Source organism: Puma concolor, chromosome B3 (genome assembly GCF_028749965.1).
Source record: "Puma concolor isolate L17-30 chromosome B3, mPumCon1.1.hap2, whole genome shotgun sequence".
In the NCBI taxonomy this organism is placed as follows: Eukaryota; Metazoa; Chordata; class Mammalia; order Carnivora; family Felidae; genus Puma; species Puma concolor.
In genome coordinates, this window is record NC_141672.1 from 108,940,031 (window position 1) to 108,954,530 (window position 14,500).

General features: G+C 49.6%; 1 protein-coding gene across 9 annotated transcripts in view; it reads left to right on the forward strand.

The window, feature by feature from the left end:
• Positions 1-989: 989 nt before the first annotated feature.
• ANKDD1A (ankyrin repeat and death domain containing 1A) overlaps positions 990-14,500 on the forward strand; it is a 37,985-nt gene continuing 24,474 nt past the window's right edge. For 4 of the 9 annotated variants that reach the window (XM_086710944.1, XM_086710945.1, XM_086710952.1 and 1 more), the window contains exons 1-2: positions 5,358-6,672; positions 10,021-10,119. In XM_086710944.1, the coding sequence (XP_086567070.1) occupies positions 6,355-6,672; positions 10,021-10,119 (417 nt within the window). In that variant the 5' untranslated portion in view covers positions 5,358-6,354. Of the gene's footprint in view, positions 1,058-4,442; positions 4,547-5,355; positions 6,673-10,020; positions 10,120-14,500 lie in introns of those variants that run through there. The other 5 variants (XM_086710949.1, XM_086710950.1, XM_086710947.1 and 2 more) reach the window with 4 other exon arrangements.

Genomic DNA, 14,500 nt, shown 5'->3' on the forward strand with positions numbered 1-14,500 from the left:
CTTGCAGTGTATCCAAGAAACTTCTATCTCTTTTGTTCTGCCTTGAGTGAATTCTTTCATGGTCTGTGCCCCCAGCCCCCACCCAATCCGGAGGCCTCACACTGATATCTCTGGTTGTATACTACCACATTTTACCCATGCACTCCCTCAATGCTGACCCTCAAGTCACCTCCAACTCCCAGCAACCACAAAACAACAACACAGCAAAGAACATCCTTTTACATGTCCTTTTCTGAGGCTGTAAGAGAAAGAGCTGCATTTTAGGGCCAAAGTTCGCTGTGTTTAGTTTCCCTCATTACTGCCAGACTGTTTTTCCAGAATGGTTGCCCCAGGGTACTCCCACCAGCAGTCCACCTGACTGTCACAGCTCCTCATTCCCCTACCTACCAACATCTACCTTTCTAATTTTGCCAGTCTAATTGAAAATTATATTTCATTGTCATTTTAACTTGTATTTTTCTGATCATAAATAATCTGACCATCTCTTCATATGCTTACAGGCTTGCTGGGGTGTCTGTTCCTTAAATGCCCGCCTAAGCCCTTGAAGTCTTTTAGCTTCTCCGGGCAGCTGAGCAGGCTCCAGAGTCTTGAGGATGGGGCCTGCCAGAGGCCTTGCACGAATGTCCAGGGCCTGGAGGCTGGGACAATCCCCCCCCTCCCCCCCCATCCACGGGGACCTGCAGAGCCCAGAGTGGCCCCGACCCTCCAGACTTGGATGTGAAAGGCGCGGGGCCATCGGCATGGGATGTCGAGGGAGCTCCAGGAGGCACCTGCAGCCTGGTCGGGGATGGGGACGGGGGTAGGTGATGTGCAGCTGCGCCCACATCATGCTCCAGGGCCAGGAGGGACCGAAGGGTCTGGAGCAGCGGCTTTCGCGCGCACCCTGGCGCTCCTGGGAACCCATGCCCTTCGACCCCAACTCAGCGCCCCCTTCCCTCCGCTCGCGGCGCCGCGCCCAGGCGGACGCGCGGCGGGCGGCGGGCGGTGGGGCAGAGGCGCGCGCCCGGGCTGCGGAGCGGCGGCATGGAGGAGCCCCCGGCGTGGGAGAACGACGGCCGTGAGTCAGCCGCGCCGCGGGACCCGGGGGCGGGCGTGGGCAGAGCCCAGAGGATCCCCGAACCCCCGCGGGGAGCGACCAAGCCTGCGATTGGCGCTGTCCTCGTGGCCACCTCGGTCGTGGGCTTCTTTGTGGCGCCCAGAGGAACGCACACCGGGGTGGGGGGAGCATTGGCTGCGCGTCTGGGACTTGGCGGCGCCAGCGGTCCCGAGAGCAGGGAGCTGCTGCGGTGGAGACATTAGCTAGAAATAAGATGGTTATGCGATCCTTTATTGAGTACTTACTTTGTGTGCCGGGAAGAGCCAGGACAGGCATGTTATTTGATCTTCACAGAGGCCCTATGGGTAAGACATATTGTTATCGCCATTTTGCAGAAGAGAAAGCTGAGGCCCAGGGTGATTAAATAAGTTACCCAAGGTCACACAGCCGTTAAGTGGTAGAAATGCTGAAGGCCCCAGCTCTGCCAGAATGTTGAGATTGGTTGGGGAATGAAGACCATAGCAGATGGGGAAAATGAAACCCACAGGAGGGGAGCTGTGGTGTGCTGCAGGTGGGATGAGGGCACCTGAGAGTCTTGCTCAAGGAGTGTGCTCAGTGCCAGTGTCTCTGGGCCAGACAGCATCCATGTGTGCATCAGCCAGCCTGGGAGGCTTTGGCTGCACACCCTGGGAGGGGGAGAGAGAAAGATTGTGCCAATGTCCTCACACTGGGTTAAGGGGCTCTATCAAGGTGCTGTTTCAAAGGGTGCAGGGTTCTGCCTGGGTCAGAGGATCTCTTGAACCCACCCTCAAAGAATGTACAGCAATGGTGCATTAGTGTGTGGGGGAGGGAATTCTGGGCAGACCATGCATCATGGGGAAGGTCTCCCAGGCCAGGGTACAGTGTATATTTGATGTGGCCAGAAAGAGGATGCATGGGTTGAGGTGGATGGTAAAGAGATTAGGGTTGATTTCACTGGGGTCATGCAGGGTCTGCTTGCTCCCATTCAGACCCTTGGCTGTTTGCTGACACAAGCCACTAAAAGGCCACCTGTAGGCTTCCACTAAGAGAAAGGGAGTCAGAGCTGGAAGGGATCTCTACAGATACCTTTCTTCACCCTTCTGCAGTTTTACAACCAAAGAAACCAAGGCCTCTGAGGGTCACATGGCTAGCCTTAGGAACTGCTAGAAAGTAGCAGACTGGGTACTAGATCCCCAGCTTCTCTAAACTCACATCTAAAGTGCCAGCTTTTTTTCCTGAACTTGGATCATGGTGTTGTTCAGCCAAGAGGTTAAGGAAACAAAAGCTCGGGACCCAGTGCTTTTGGAGGTGTTTGAGATCTGAGAAGGGTTCTTCCAGAAGAGCCCTCTTCTCACCTTTAAGAAAGGCATCCCCTTTGGGGGTGGGAAAGGGTGGAGCTAGCAGTGGAGACCACACTTGGAAGATGGTGTTTTCCCCCCTCCCCTGCAATATTGACCTGAAGCTGCCTCTCCCTCAAAGCCTCTTTCCTTCCATTTACTTGAGCTTGTGGTTTGATTTTCCAGGGGACTAATGAGTCTTAATTGGGACAGCATCTTATGGTTCCAATGCCTGTGAAGAGTTTTAATGATTTGTATGTCCCTCATTCATTCAACAAATGTGTGCCAAGGCCTGAATTTGGGGATTCAGCAATTAACAAATAAGACCTCCCCTGTCATGGGCTTATAATGGGGGAAGCAGACAATAAACCTCATCAATATGTAAGTATAGCATATGTCTGTGGTGAGGGGTGCTATAGAGAAAAATAATGCAGGGGGGCAGGTAGGAAAGGTGCTTTCTTTGGTTGGGATCTCACAGGCTTAGAGAGCCCTGAGTGAAGGAGGCCCTACCACTTCCATGTCTTTGGCCACCAGAATTTATTCTCTGACCCCTTTGCCTTGGAGAAATAATAGTGATGATGATGATGATGGCTCTATTTGCCAGATACCATGCTAGGGGCTTTTCATATCTTATATCTAATCATTACAATAACCCTACAGGGTGGCACACATTCCCCATTTTGCAGATGAGGGAACTGAGGCACAGGATAATTAAGTAACTCAAGTCACATGGCCGGGAAGTGACTCAGAGCTGAACTTAGGGCCATGTGATCGCCCAAGGGCAGCAGCTCCAAGGTCCTTAGGTTGTATCTATGAGGCCCAGGAAAGTACAAGGCCCTCTCCCATATCTGGAAAGCAAATTGATGGCAGGACTGTCACCTCAGTGCTTTCCAGCCTTCTCTGACAAGTCACTGGCCACCTGTCCCTGGATACACCAATGGGCTAGATCTGGACATTCACATTGGACCAAACATGTAGGATGATGTGGGTTTGGGGGCAATCAAACCACAGATTACCTGCCCTGTGATGACTGTGCAAAGGGCCAGCAAATATTTGTACCTTGTGCTAGTGTATCTAAACCTTTCTGGAGGAGGGACAGGTATGTATTAGTCTGAGGATTTTTGTGTCACTGATAGAAGCAGAATCTTATGGGTTCTTCCTTATGCCCAGCTTTGGGCCTGCTGTGAGCTATAGGTGGATCAGCAAGGGTCAGATGTGGCCAGGGCCCCAAGGAGCTTGCAGTCCAGCCAAGGACACCAGACATCCTCACAAGACAAGAGCAGTCAGGATGACAGCAGTGCGGGGGTCTGGTGAGAGGTGCCCTGGACCACATCACCAGGCCTGGGTCCTCCTGGCTTGGCCACCACCCCTCTCAGCAGAGACCACCGCTGCCAATGGCAGGAGACCGGCAGGGGGAGCTCTGAGGCTCCCTCTAGTCGGAGATGATGGTGCAGCATTGAGGCAAGAGGAGCCCTGAGAGAAGGCAAATCAGGGTGGGCCCCACAGCTGGGAGGCAACAGCTGGTTAGGATTGGGGATGAAGAGAGATGAGATGGAGGGACGAGGACAGAGAAGCCGGGTGATATGCCTCTGGCCTTGCCCGTGCCTGATGAAGTAGGTGGCTCAGTAAATCCTGGCTGCCTTCTTCACTGGACAAAGCCATAGGAAGGTAGTCATCAACTCCAGTGGGAATGAATTCCATTCCCTTCCTCAAGAGCTGCTCTTAGGGTCGTGAAAACTGGATGATGGGGCACCTCTGAGGGCCATGACAGGCACACACCTGGCTCCTGTGGATGGTCTTGCCATGTTGTCCCATCTTTAGGGTTTTGCTGAGTCCTGGTTGTGTGGACATGGGTTGAGTTAGTGAAGAAAAGCAGCTTGTCTGGGGACGTCCCCTAAAAGGGGGGAGAGGCATCCCTGCCACCATTTCCACCTGGAAGACCCCCTGTCTGGGACACGTTCAGGGCCTGGGAGGAGCTGTTCACCTCTCCTCTGTATGCAGTGTGGGGTGCTCTCCCCCTCATTCCATATCCCCTTTTCTGCCCCTAGTGCTTCCTCTGGAAAGGCAGCTCCATGAAGCTGCCCGTCGGAACAACATCGGAAGGATGAAGGAACTGATCCAGAGGAAAGTCAACATCAGGGCCAGAAACCACGTTCGTAAAGGGGCTCTTCCAAATCAGGGTGCCTGGATAGGAATAGTGCCTGCATGATGACACCTCCACGCAGGAGGAACAGTTCCTGGAGCCGGAGGCAGGAGCATTTGCATATGTTACTTGGGGGAGGCTCAGATTGTCCACTTTGGCTTAAGGTCTCTGAGGCCTCTCTGAAGTCAGGGATTCCTAGCCAGGCTTGGGCAATTTGAGAACTCACGCGCTCAATCCCCATCCCCCACCTGAAAGGCACACACAAGGAACAAAGGTTAGAGTCAGGAGGGCAGGGGGGTTGAAGGTCAGGAATCAGAGGCTGACAGATAGGCAGATAGGGGCAGAGGACTGGAGGGAGAAAGATGAAATGATGCCTATGGTCAGAAATCCAGGGGTTCAAGACCATGAAAGGCCAGACCGAGACAGGCTGAGCATGTGTGAGGAAGCAATTTAGTTTAGATCTCTGAGTGCCCACTATGGGCCCAGGCAGGTCCTGGGGGGGCTCAAAGACCAGACAGGGAGGCACACCTAGCCCACTGATCAGACCTCAGGGAAGGCTGCCGATGGGGTGATCTATAGCCCCGCTGGGGGAGGAGACAGAGAAAAGCCATTCCTTCTGATGGGGAGCCCTGGGGATAGTCCTGGGTGCCACTCAGGGTAGCTTTTCCCTACCTTGGGGCTTCTGGCTGCCAGGCTTGTCTTGGGGGATGTCAGCCTGGGTGGGAGGTCAGTGGAGGCTGAAAGGGTTGGATGTAGGATTCCTGCATGCAGCAGAGGCTGCTCTGTCTGGGGTGACACGACAAGGGTATGACCTAGGTCTTCAGGGCCTGCCTGCCTGGGGCCCAGTAAGAGTAAAAGGAATTCCCAGGGATGTCTGATGTGCTCATCCACCTGTTTCCTGGTGGTCCTCACTCACCCCCTGAGAGGTGAGGAGGGCCGGAAGGATTAGTCCTATTTATAGATCAAGGCAGGCACAGACAGTCAACAAGTCACCTCAGGTCACACATTTCATTGATAATTGGAGCCTCAGTCTCAGCTCCTGGGCAAACACTTGCAAGGAAGCATGGACTTGTAGGATGATAGGATGCTAATGCCAGATTCATTCATTTACTTGTTTGTTTATTCATTCAATCCGTCAGTATTTCTGAAGGGCTTACTCTGTGCCGACACTGTGCTAGGTGCTGGGGACAGAGCAGAACTTGTGCAGATGGAGTCCCTGCCCTCTTGGAGTCCGGGTGGGGAGAACAGATATTAAACAATGTGTCTCATGAACAGTTCTTTCCCACTGTGATTAAGTTGAGAGCTTGTGGAGGGTCTGAGGGGGCCCCCCTACCTGTAGCAACCAGGGATTTTTGCAGGAGCCTGAGTGAAGACAGGAAGAGGGGATAGTGTGGGCAGAAGCCTTGAGGAAGGAAGACCACACAGAAAATTAGCATTTCCTTTTGTTGTTCCCTTATAAGCTAAAAACTGCAGGTCATGAGCTGGAGGAAGGAGGATTCCCCCAGTCCTGCTCACATGTGCTGAGGCCAAAGACCATGATGAACTTCCAGGGTAGTCTGACAAAGGGGTGGGGGACCAGGCCCCTTCAGCCCATTCTGAAGGAAGAAGGGGATTGACCCAGGTAGTCAGGGGCCCTCAGGGACTAGGACAATAATCCTCCGACTGGTGGCTGTCCAGCAGAGGGAGCAGCAGGAACAAAGACAGGCCGTGGGGGAGTAGTTTGGCATTTCTAAGCCGTGGCAGGCAGGGCCTCACAGGGCCTAGGGTTAGGAGTTTGTCCCAAGAGCAGTGGGAAACTGTGCAGTTTTAGGTGAGAGATGTCATTGTGTTTGACTATGTTCATTTCAGCTGCTGTCATGTGGAGGAGGAGAAAGGGGCCTGAGTGGGGCTGGGGCCCTGCCCTCTTGTCACTAGAGCCAGCAAAGGCCCTTCCACCCTGCAGACCAGCTGAATTGCAGCTAAGGAAGTGGGAGGGGGTGGGGAGGTGGGCCAGGCAGGCAGCTGGTGCCTCACAGCTCTTCTCTCCCTCCTGGCAGGTGGGCAGGGTAGCCCTGCACTGGGCTGCGGGTGCAGGGCATGAGCAAGCTGTGCGGCTGCTCCTGGAGCATGAGGTTGCTGTGGACGATGAGGATGCGGTAGGGGACCCCTCATTCGGGTTAATATTTCCAAATGATCCTGAGATCATATTCTCTGCCTTTCTGCCTCTCCCCTCACCCCTCTTCCCTCAGTCTTCAAGGGCCAGTGACACTGCAATGATCCCAGTTTTCCCCTGTACAGCCATAAGGACCTCTCCATTTTCAAGAGCTTTTTAGTTCTCAGCCTTTCAGTCCCACATGATACCATGTGAACAGGGAGAGATACGGGCTGTAGAACAAATAATTGGGTGGATTGATAAAGGACTTTTTAGTAAAATACTCAGGAGGTAGGTCTCTCATGATATGCCACGGGACTCTGCTCTTTAACACTTTAACCAGAGACTGGAATGAAGACTAACAGTCTTACTAACAAATTGGCAGGTGACACATTGCCGAGAGAGAGCACTAAAGAATAACAGGGTCTAGGTTTGAGGAAAGGGCTGGGTCTGACAATGACATTTGACAGGGATACACTTAAGAATCTAAGCTTAGGGGCACGTGGGTAGCTCAGGGGATTGAATGTCCAACTCCTAATGTATTATTATTATTAATTTTTTTAAATGTTTATTTATTTTTGAGAGAGAGAGAGTGTGAGCAGGGAAGGGCCAGAGAGAGAGGGAGACACAGAATCTGAAGCAGGCTCCAGGCTCTGCGCTGTCAGCACAGAGCTGGATGCAGGGCTTGAACTCAAGAACGGTGAGATCATGACCTGAGTCAAAGTAGATGCTCAACCAACTGAGTCACCCAGGCACTCCTGAGTGCTCAACTCTTGATTTCAGCTCAGGTCATAATCCCAGCACTGTGGGATCAAACCCCATGTCAGGCTCCATGCTGAGTGTGGAGCCTGCTTAAGATTCTCTCTTTCTCTCCCTCTGCCCCTCTCCCCAGTTCACTCTCTCTCTCACTCTAAAATTAAAAAAAAAAAAGGAACACCTGGGTGGCTCAGTCTAAGCTTCTGACTCTTGATTTTGGCTCAGGTCATGATCTCACAGTTTGTAAGTTTGAGCCCAGTGTCGGGCTCCGTGCTGACAGTGTAGAGCCTGCTTGGAATTCTCTCCCTCTCTCTTTGCTCCTCCTCTGCTTGCATTCTCCTTGTCTCTCACAAAATAATTAAATAATGGGGTGCCTGGGTGGCTCAGTCAGTTAAGCATCCAACTTCAGCTCGGGTCATGATCTCACAGTTCATGATTTCGAGCCCCGCGTCGGGCTCTGTGCTGACAGCTCAGAGCCTGGAGCCTGCTTCGGATTCTGTGTCTCCTCTTCTCTCTGCCCCTCCCATGCTCATGCTCTGTCTCTCTCTGTCTCTCAATAATAAATAAACGTTAAAAAATTAAATAAAATAAGTAGATAAATAAATAAATTTTAAGGCATTATAAACTCCCCTGCAGAGATTTACCTTTAACAGAAATACTTTTCTTTGCCCTGGATTCTCTTTGCTCCCAGGCCCCAGCATAAGGGGGAGCTTAATTACAAACTGGGGCTAGGGGGTGCGGCAGCAACATCTTCTTCCCCACTCCTGCCCCATCTCCTCGTTTAGAGCTGTCGCTAAAAGGAGAGTATCAGGGCGCTTGGTGGCTCAGTTGGTTAAGGGTCTGACTTCGGTTCAGGTCACAATCTCACGGTTGGTGGGTTGAAGCCCCGCGTCAGGCTCTGTGCTAACAGCTAGGAGCCTGGAGCCTGCTTCTGATGCTGTGTCTCCCTGTCTCTCTGTCCCCCCACCCCCCCACCCCCCCACTCACATTATATCTCTCTCTGTCTCTCAAAAATAAATAAAAAAAAATCTCTTAAAAGGAGAATATCTAGGATCCTTAGTCTGAGTTTCCCAATAAAATACTGGAATGTCATGCAATAGGCCTTTGCCCCCAAAGACCCCTCCACTGTTACCACTGTGCTCTGTTATTTCTTATTTCTTCCTTGAGGGAATGAGTGAGAAAAGAAGGTATTAGGAAGAATAGTTAAGAGAGAGTGCTTTTATAACTCTTCTCTATTTTCTTTGCAAATAGTAATAAATGTATTTTGAAAATTAAGAAAGGTGATGAATATGCCTACTTTAGTAACAGAAGGGTGAGGGAGACAAGAGAGGGAAATCCTGCTGGTGGGGGGAAGGTCTCTAGGGATATGCCATAGGGCTCTATCCTGGACAGTTCTTGGAACTAGGATGCAGAAGTATCCCTGGGGTTTCCACTGACAGGAGGCTCTGGCTCTCATGACTCTCCTCTCCCAGCCCTGAGCCTTGATCCTTTTCATTCCCAGGTTCCTGTGGGCTTCCCGCCCCCACCCGCCCGGGGCTGGGGATGAGTATACATTCTCTCCCTCAGCCAGCCAGCCCACAATTACTGATATTCTACCCAGTGCTGGGTCTTCCGCATAACCCCATGAGGGCAGAGGTCAGGGAAGGGGCTCTGATGATCTCAGAGTGCTTCACAGATGCTGGGGAAGAGCTCCTGCAAACAGGTGGTGAGCCGCCATCAAAAAAGGGCCCAGACATATTCTCAGTTGTTCCAAAGGGCATGTGGGGTGGAAGGCACCAGGGATTCAGATTTTAGTACAGCGGAAAGAGGGACTTTCCAACAGTGAGTGGTGTTTTTCAGTGCAGTGGATGTCTTTGTAAGGTGGCAAGGCATCTGCTGGCTTAAGCCATCTGCCTGGAGGATGTCCTGTAGGAGATTCAAACAGTTGGTTCTCAAACACCAGTCCAGGGTGAGGTCTTTACCAGTCACAGCAAATCAGAAAATAAGAACAATGTAGTGTGTTTTTCATGAAGCTGTATTTGGAAAGAGCATCTTCTCTAATTAGTTTCTCCCCAACTTTTTGTATTAAAATGTTCCTGCTTTTTTTTTTTAAAGAACTTTTTTAATGTTTATTCATTTTTGAGGGGGGGATGAGGGGCAGACAGAGAGGAGGACAGAGGATCCAAACCAGGTTCTGTGCTGACAGCACAGACAGTGTGGGGCTTGAACTCATGAACTGTGAGATCATGACCCGACCTGAAGTTGGACGCTCACCCGACTGAGCCACCCAGGCATCCCTAAAATGTTCCTTGTTTATTACATGATGGGGAGAATAGATGGTAGCTGTTTTCTTTTTAAATTTTATTTAGCAAAAACAAAAGTTTGCAATAATCAGCCCCTATTTTGGGCTTTACTAAAAAGTCCTATTTCTATATTTTGTCTCAGCCCCTATTTTTAAAAAATGCCATGGTTTTTATATTCCTAAATCTTGGTGCTCCCCAGCCTGGGTGGCACTTATGGTCCCTATGGTTGTATGATTTTCAGTGCAGACATGGGCCCAGGTGGCACAGCCATACCTGCTTACATTCTTCTCACCTCCCTGTGTCCTCTCCCCCAGTTTGGGATGAACTCACTTCTCCTGTCTGCCTGGTTCGGCCACTTACAGATCCTGCAGATCTTGGTCAACTCTGGGGCCAAGATCCACTGCAAGAACAAGGTAAGGCCTCGGATGGCAGACCCCTTGCTCCCGGAGTCTCTGCCGCCTCTGTGCCCTGCCCCTGCAGCATGGGTCTGCCCCCACCTCTGCTCCCTCCTACTCCCCAGGTGACTCTGCTGCCCCAGCTTGCCCCTGCCTTCTGAGAACCCTCTGGAAGTCGCAGCTGAGCTCAGCCCCGTGAAGTTGGGACGCTCAGTATTTCCACTGGGGCTGGGAGAAGTTGCTGGGGTGGTTCTTCCATCAGCATTAAAAGCCTCTTTCTTCTAATGCCCCCGACCCTTTACCACTCTGCCATGTTGGAACAGTCCCTAGCCCTCTGGGCAGCCTCCTTATTCACACAGGAGGAGTCAAAGTAATACCCTCAGAGGGTGGTTAGGAAGATTTAATGAGAGAGGTCGGGGCCTCCTCCCCTCTTCTTTTGGGCCCTGTCTCCCTTGGGTGGAAGGAGGAAAGTTCTGGTTACCAAACGCTGGGACCTTGGGCAAATTACTTTAGCATCCTGAGCCTCAGTTTTCACACTGGGGAAATGGGGATGCTAGTACCCACCTCTGAGCTGAGGGAGAAACTCAGTACTCTGTGTAAAGTACCTGGCTCAGTGCCTGGCACATTAGGGAACCTGGCAGTCTCTCCCAGCTCATTGGTGTGCTCTGTGGTATGAGGGAGGAGGGTCCCCAGCAAGTCAGATCTCTGCTGGGGATCTCTGCACTGGTGTCTCACCTTTTAGGGGGTCATTGGCCCTTATGAAAATGCAAACATTTCTGGACCAAACGCTGTCAGCCAGGGGTTCTCAATCTGGAGATCCTTTAGAACTCAGGGTGGGGAAAAAAGGGACATTTTTATTTTTAGAAACTTCTATTTAAAGGTTTAGTATTAGTTGCAATGATGAGCGAATGCAAGAGTGGAAGTGGCATGGTCTTTTGAAGCCAAGGCTGGGAAGTCACACGATACCACTTCGACTATATTTTATTGCTTGAAGCCCCTTGCAGGGCCTGCCTGGATTCAGGGGATAGAGAATATTGGATTCTCCCCCTTAATGAGAAGAGTACACAATCCCATTGCTTTGGGTGTTTCCAGAGGTGTGAGGAATAGTTGTGTCCATCTTTGCAAGCAGTCCCACCCACTACTTTTCTATTCCTTGTTCGAGGACCTCCCTGGAGGTATTTATCTCACCTGTAGAGGAACCTTGAGCCAGGCCATGACTGCGCCACACTCTGTTTGGCCCTGGAGTTTTCTTTTCCCCCACTGTTTACCTGGCTCTACTTTGCCAGGCACTGGTGATATCTAGAGTTTTACCAAACTATAGGCTGTATTAACATTTCAGCAGTTTTTCTGTTAATGTCCTACAAAGTATTTAATCATCTTGTCTCCTTACTCTCCTCCAATTTTATGACAATTTCTCAGTCTTTCCTTGTTTTTCACGACCTTGACACTTTTGAATAGCACTGGTCAGGTATTGTGCACAATGTCCTTTAATTTGGGTTTGTCTGATGTTTTTCTCATGATTAGAATGGGGTCATGGAATTTGGAGTAGAAAACCACAGAGGTTAAGTGTCCTTCATTGCCTCCTGTCAGGGGATATATGATACTGTCCAGTGACAAAACAAAAATAATTTATTTAAATAAACTCTCTGCCATTGAGCCACCCAGGCACTCCTGAGTGTCCAATGCAAGGCCTTGGTAGTGTGGGACTCGAACTCCCAACCTAAAGATCAACTGAGCCAGCCAGGTGCCCCCAAAAGGCAGCTTTGTAGCAAGTTTAATGTCCTTTATTCGAAAGAAAACAGTCCCTGGGTTGGGGGAGTACAGCCCTTCACAACAGTTGAACACTCTTCTGGAGAGATTTTGGGTAAGAGCGAATTTTATAGAGCCCCCAAAGCAGCAACACAGAAATGGCAGGATTGGCTGCTAGGGGGATTTCTTTGTAAGGCTAGTGGGTCCTGTTTTCTAGGGTCAGGGGAGCTAGTACAGCTGAGTGTATGTTAGATTGTCATTGTTCTACGTTAGGTTTCCTGTAAGTGCAGGCTGAGGTAGATTTAGATTTGTGACCTGGGCCAGGTCACTGGGGCAGCCTTCATTTTGTAAGTCTCAATATAAGAATTAACTTTATCAGTACCAACATGGCCTGTCACTGGTGATGTTACCTTGATCCAGTTCTGATACCAACTCCAATGTGTGTGCTTTTTTCCACACCACCAAGCAATTAAGTCAATTCTCCATGGACACTGACTGGGTTTCCCACAAATTTAACTCAATTCCAATACTATCTGCCTAAAGATAGTGTCAGATTCCACTGGTTAAGGGTTTAGACCTCCAAGACCACCCCCATTTCAGAAGCCAATCCCAAGTCCAGGCTGTTACCTGGGCTTCTGACCAATTAGCTATAAATCAGAGGTTCCTACCACCCCCTCCTTAGTTTGATTAATTTGCTAGAGCAGCTCACAGAACTCAGGAAACTAGTTTACTCACTAGATCATAAATTTATTACAAAGGATATTAAAGGATACAAATCAATAGCCAGATGAAGAGATACATAGGGTGAGGTCCTGAGCAAAGGAATTTCTGTCCTTGTGGATCATGGGACCCGGCACATGGCTGTGTTCTTGAGTTCACCAACCTGGAAGTTCTCCGAACCCGGTCCTTTCCCGTTTTTATGGCGGCTTTGTTTCATAGACAGGATAGATTAAATTCTTGACCATTGGTGATTGACTCAACCTCCAGCCTCTCTCCCCTCCCTGGAGGTCAGGGGGTGGGGCTGAAAGTTCCAACCCTCTGGTCTAATTGGTTCCCCAGGCAACCAGTCCCCCATCCCCCTCCCCCCACCACGTCTTCAGTTACCTTGGGGCTTCCCTTGTCACCAAATTAACGTTAACAGTAGACGTCTTAACCGCCCTGTACACTTAGAAAATTCCAAAGGTTTTAGGACCTATGTGCCAGAAACAGGATCAAGCCCAAATATATATTTCTTATTATAAACCATAATTTCACGCTTGATCACGTGGTTAAGTGGTGTCGCCCAGGTTTCTCCATTGGAGTGTTAGCATTTTTCCCTTCCCAAACTCTATTGTCAGAAATGCTTTGTGGTTTTAATTTACATTTCAATAATGATTAATGATGTTAGATATCTTTTCATATGCTTCTTTGCCACCTTTATATCTTCTTTGTGTCCAAATGACTTTTTAATTGGGTTGTTTAATATCTCATCGATGAGTTTTTAGAGTTCTTTATAAATTTTGGAAGTGTTTCAAGATAAATTACAGACATCACTATACTTCCCTCTAAATACTCCGTATGCATAACATTCACTAGAATTCAATTTCTTTGCTTAAAATGAAATATACAAGTCTTAAGTTTATATTCACTGGGATTTGACAAATTTTACTTCAGCGTAATCCAAATTACTGTCAAGATGTACAACATCATTCTGTTGATTTTTATGATCTATCGATGGTTGCAATCCATTTGAAAAACAGTGCTCTAAACAATCTAGCTATAATGCAATGCCTTGGTAGAAGCTCTGGGCTATAAACAGGATTTGCAAACCTCCCGCACTAAAATATTGCTTCTGGAGCCAAGAGACCATCTTTCTGCCGACCCCTTTTCCCACCCTGGCCACTTCTGTCTGTTAAAGAACAAAATTCAAGTGAGTAAATTTAAAGATCTAATTGGCTTTATTCAATGATTCATGAATTGGGCAGCATCCCATCTAGCAAATAGAAAGGAGCTCCAGGGAGCTGTATAAAATGAAAGACTTTTATAGGCAAAAGGAAGTGGGGCAAAGAAGTTATTCCAGCGAAGACTGGATTGTTTTAGGAAAGATCACCTTCCTTCAGGGGACAGTGGGGGTGGTCTATCAGGTGGTTGTTTGTTTTTTTAAGTTTATTTATTTATTTGGAGAATGGGGGAGTGACAGAGAGAGAGAGGGAGAAAGAGAGAGAGAGAGAGAGGGAAAATCCCAGGCAGGCTCTGCACTGTCAGTGCAGAGCCCAATGCAGGGCTCCAACTCATGAACCATTAGACCCTTAACCAACTAAGCCATTCAGGTGCCCCTGTCAGGTGGATTTCCTCCCTATTGTTGACCAGGAAGATCCAGACTGACTGGCTAAGATGACTTATCTGGGAGAGGCTGAAGCTGCAGTTAGCTTAGGTATTAAAGTCTTGATTTGGTGATGGGTGGGCCTTAGCACAGGTGACTCCATTTTGGGTCTGTTTTCTCCTTTTTAACACCTCCTAGTCCTTGCAGACCCCATCAGCTCTCACTCCTCCCCAGAAGGTTAGGAGGTTATCACCTAGAGACAGACACTGGGTGCTTAGTCACCTTCTTCTTTTGGGGCCGTGTCAAGGTAAGCAGATGCTAGAACCTTATAACAATGTCCTGTGGTGG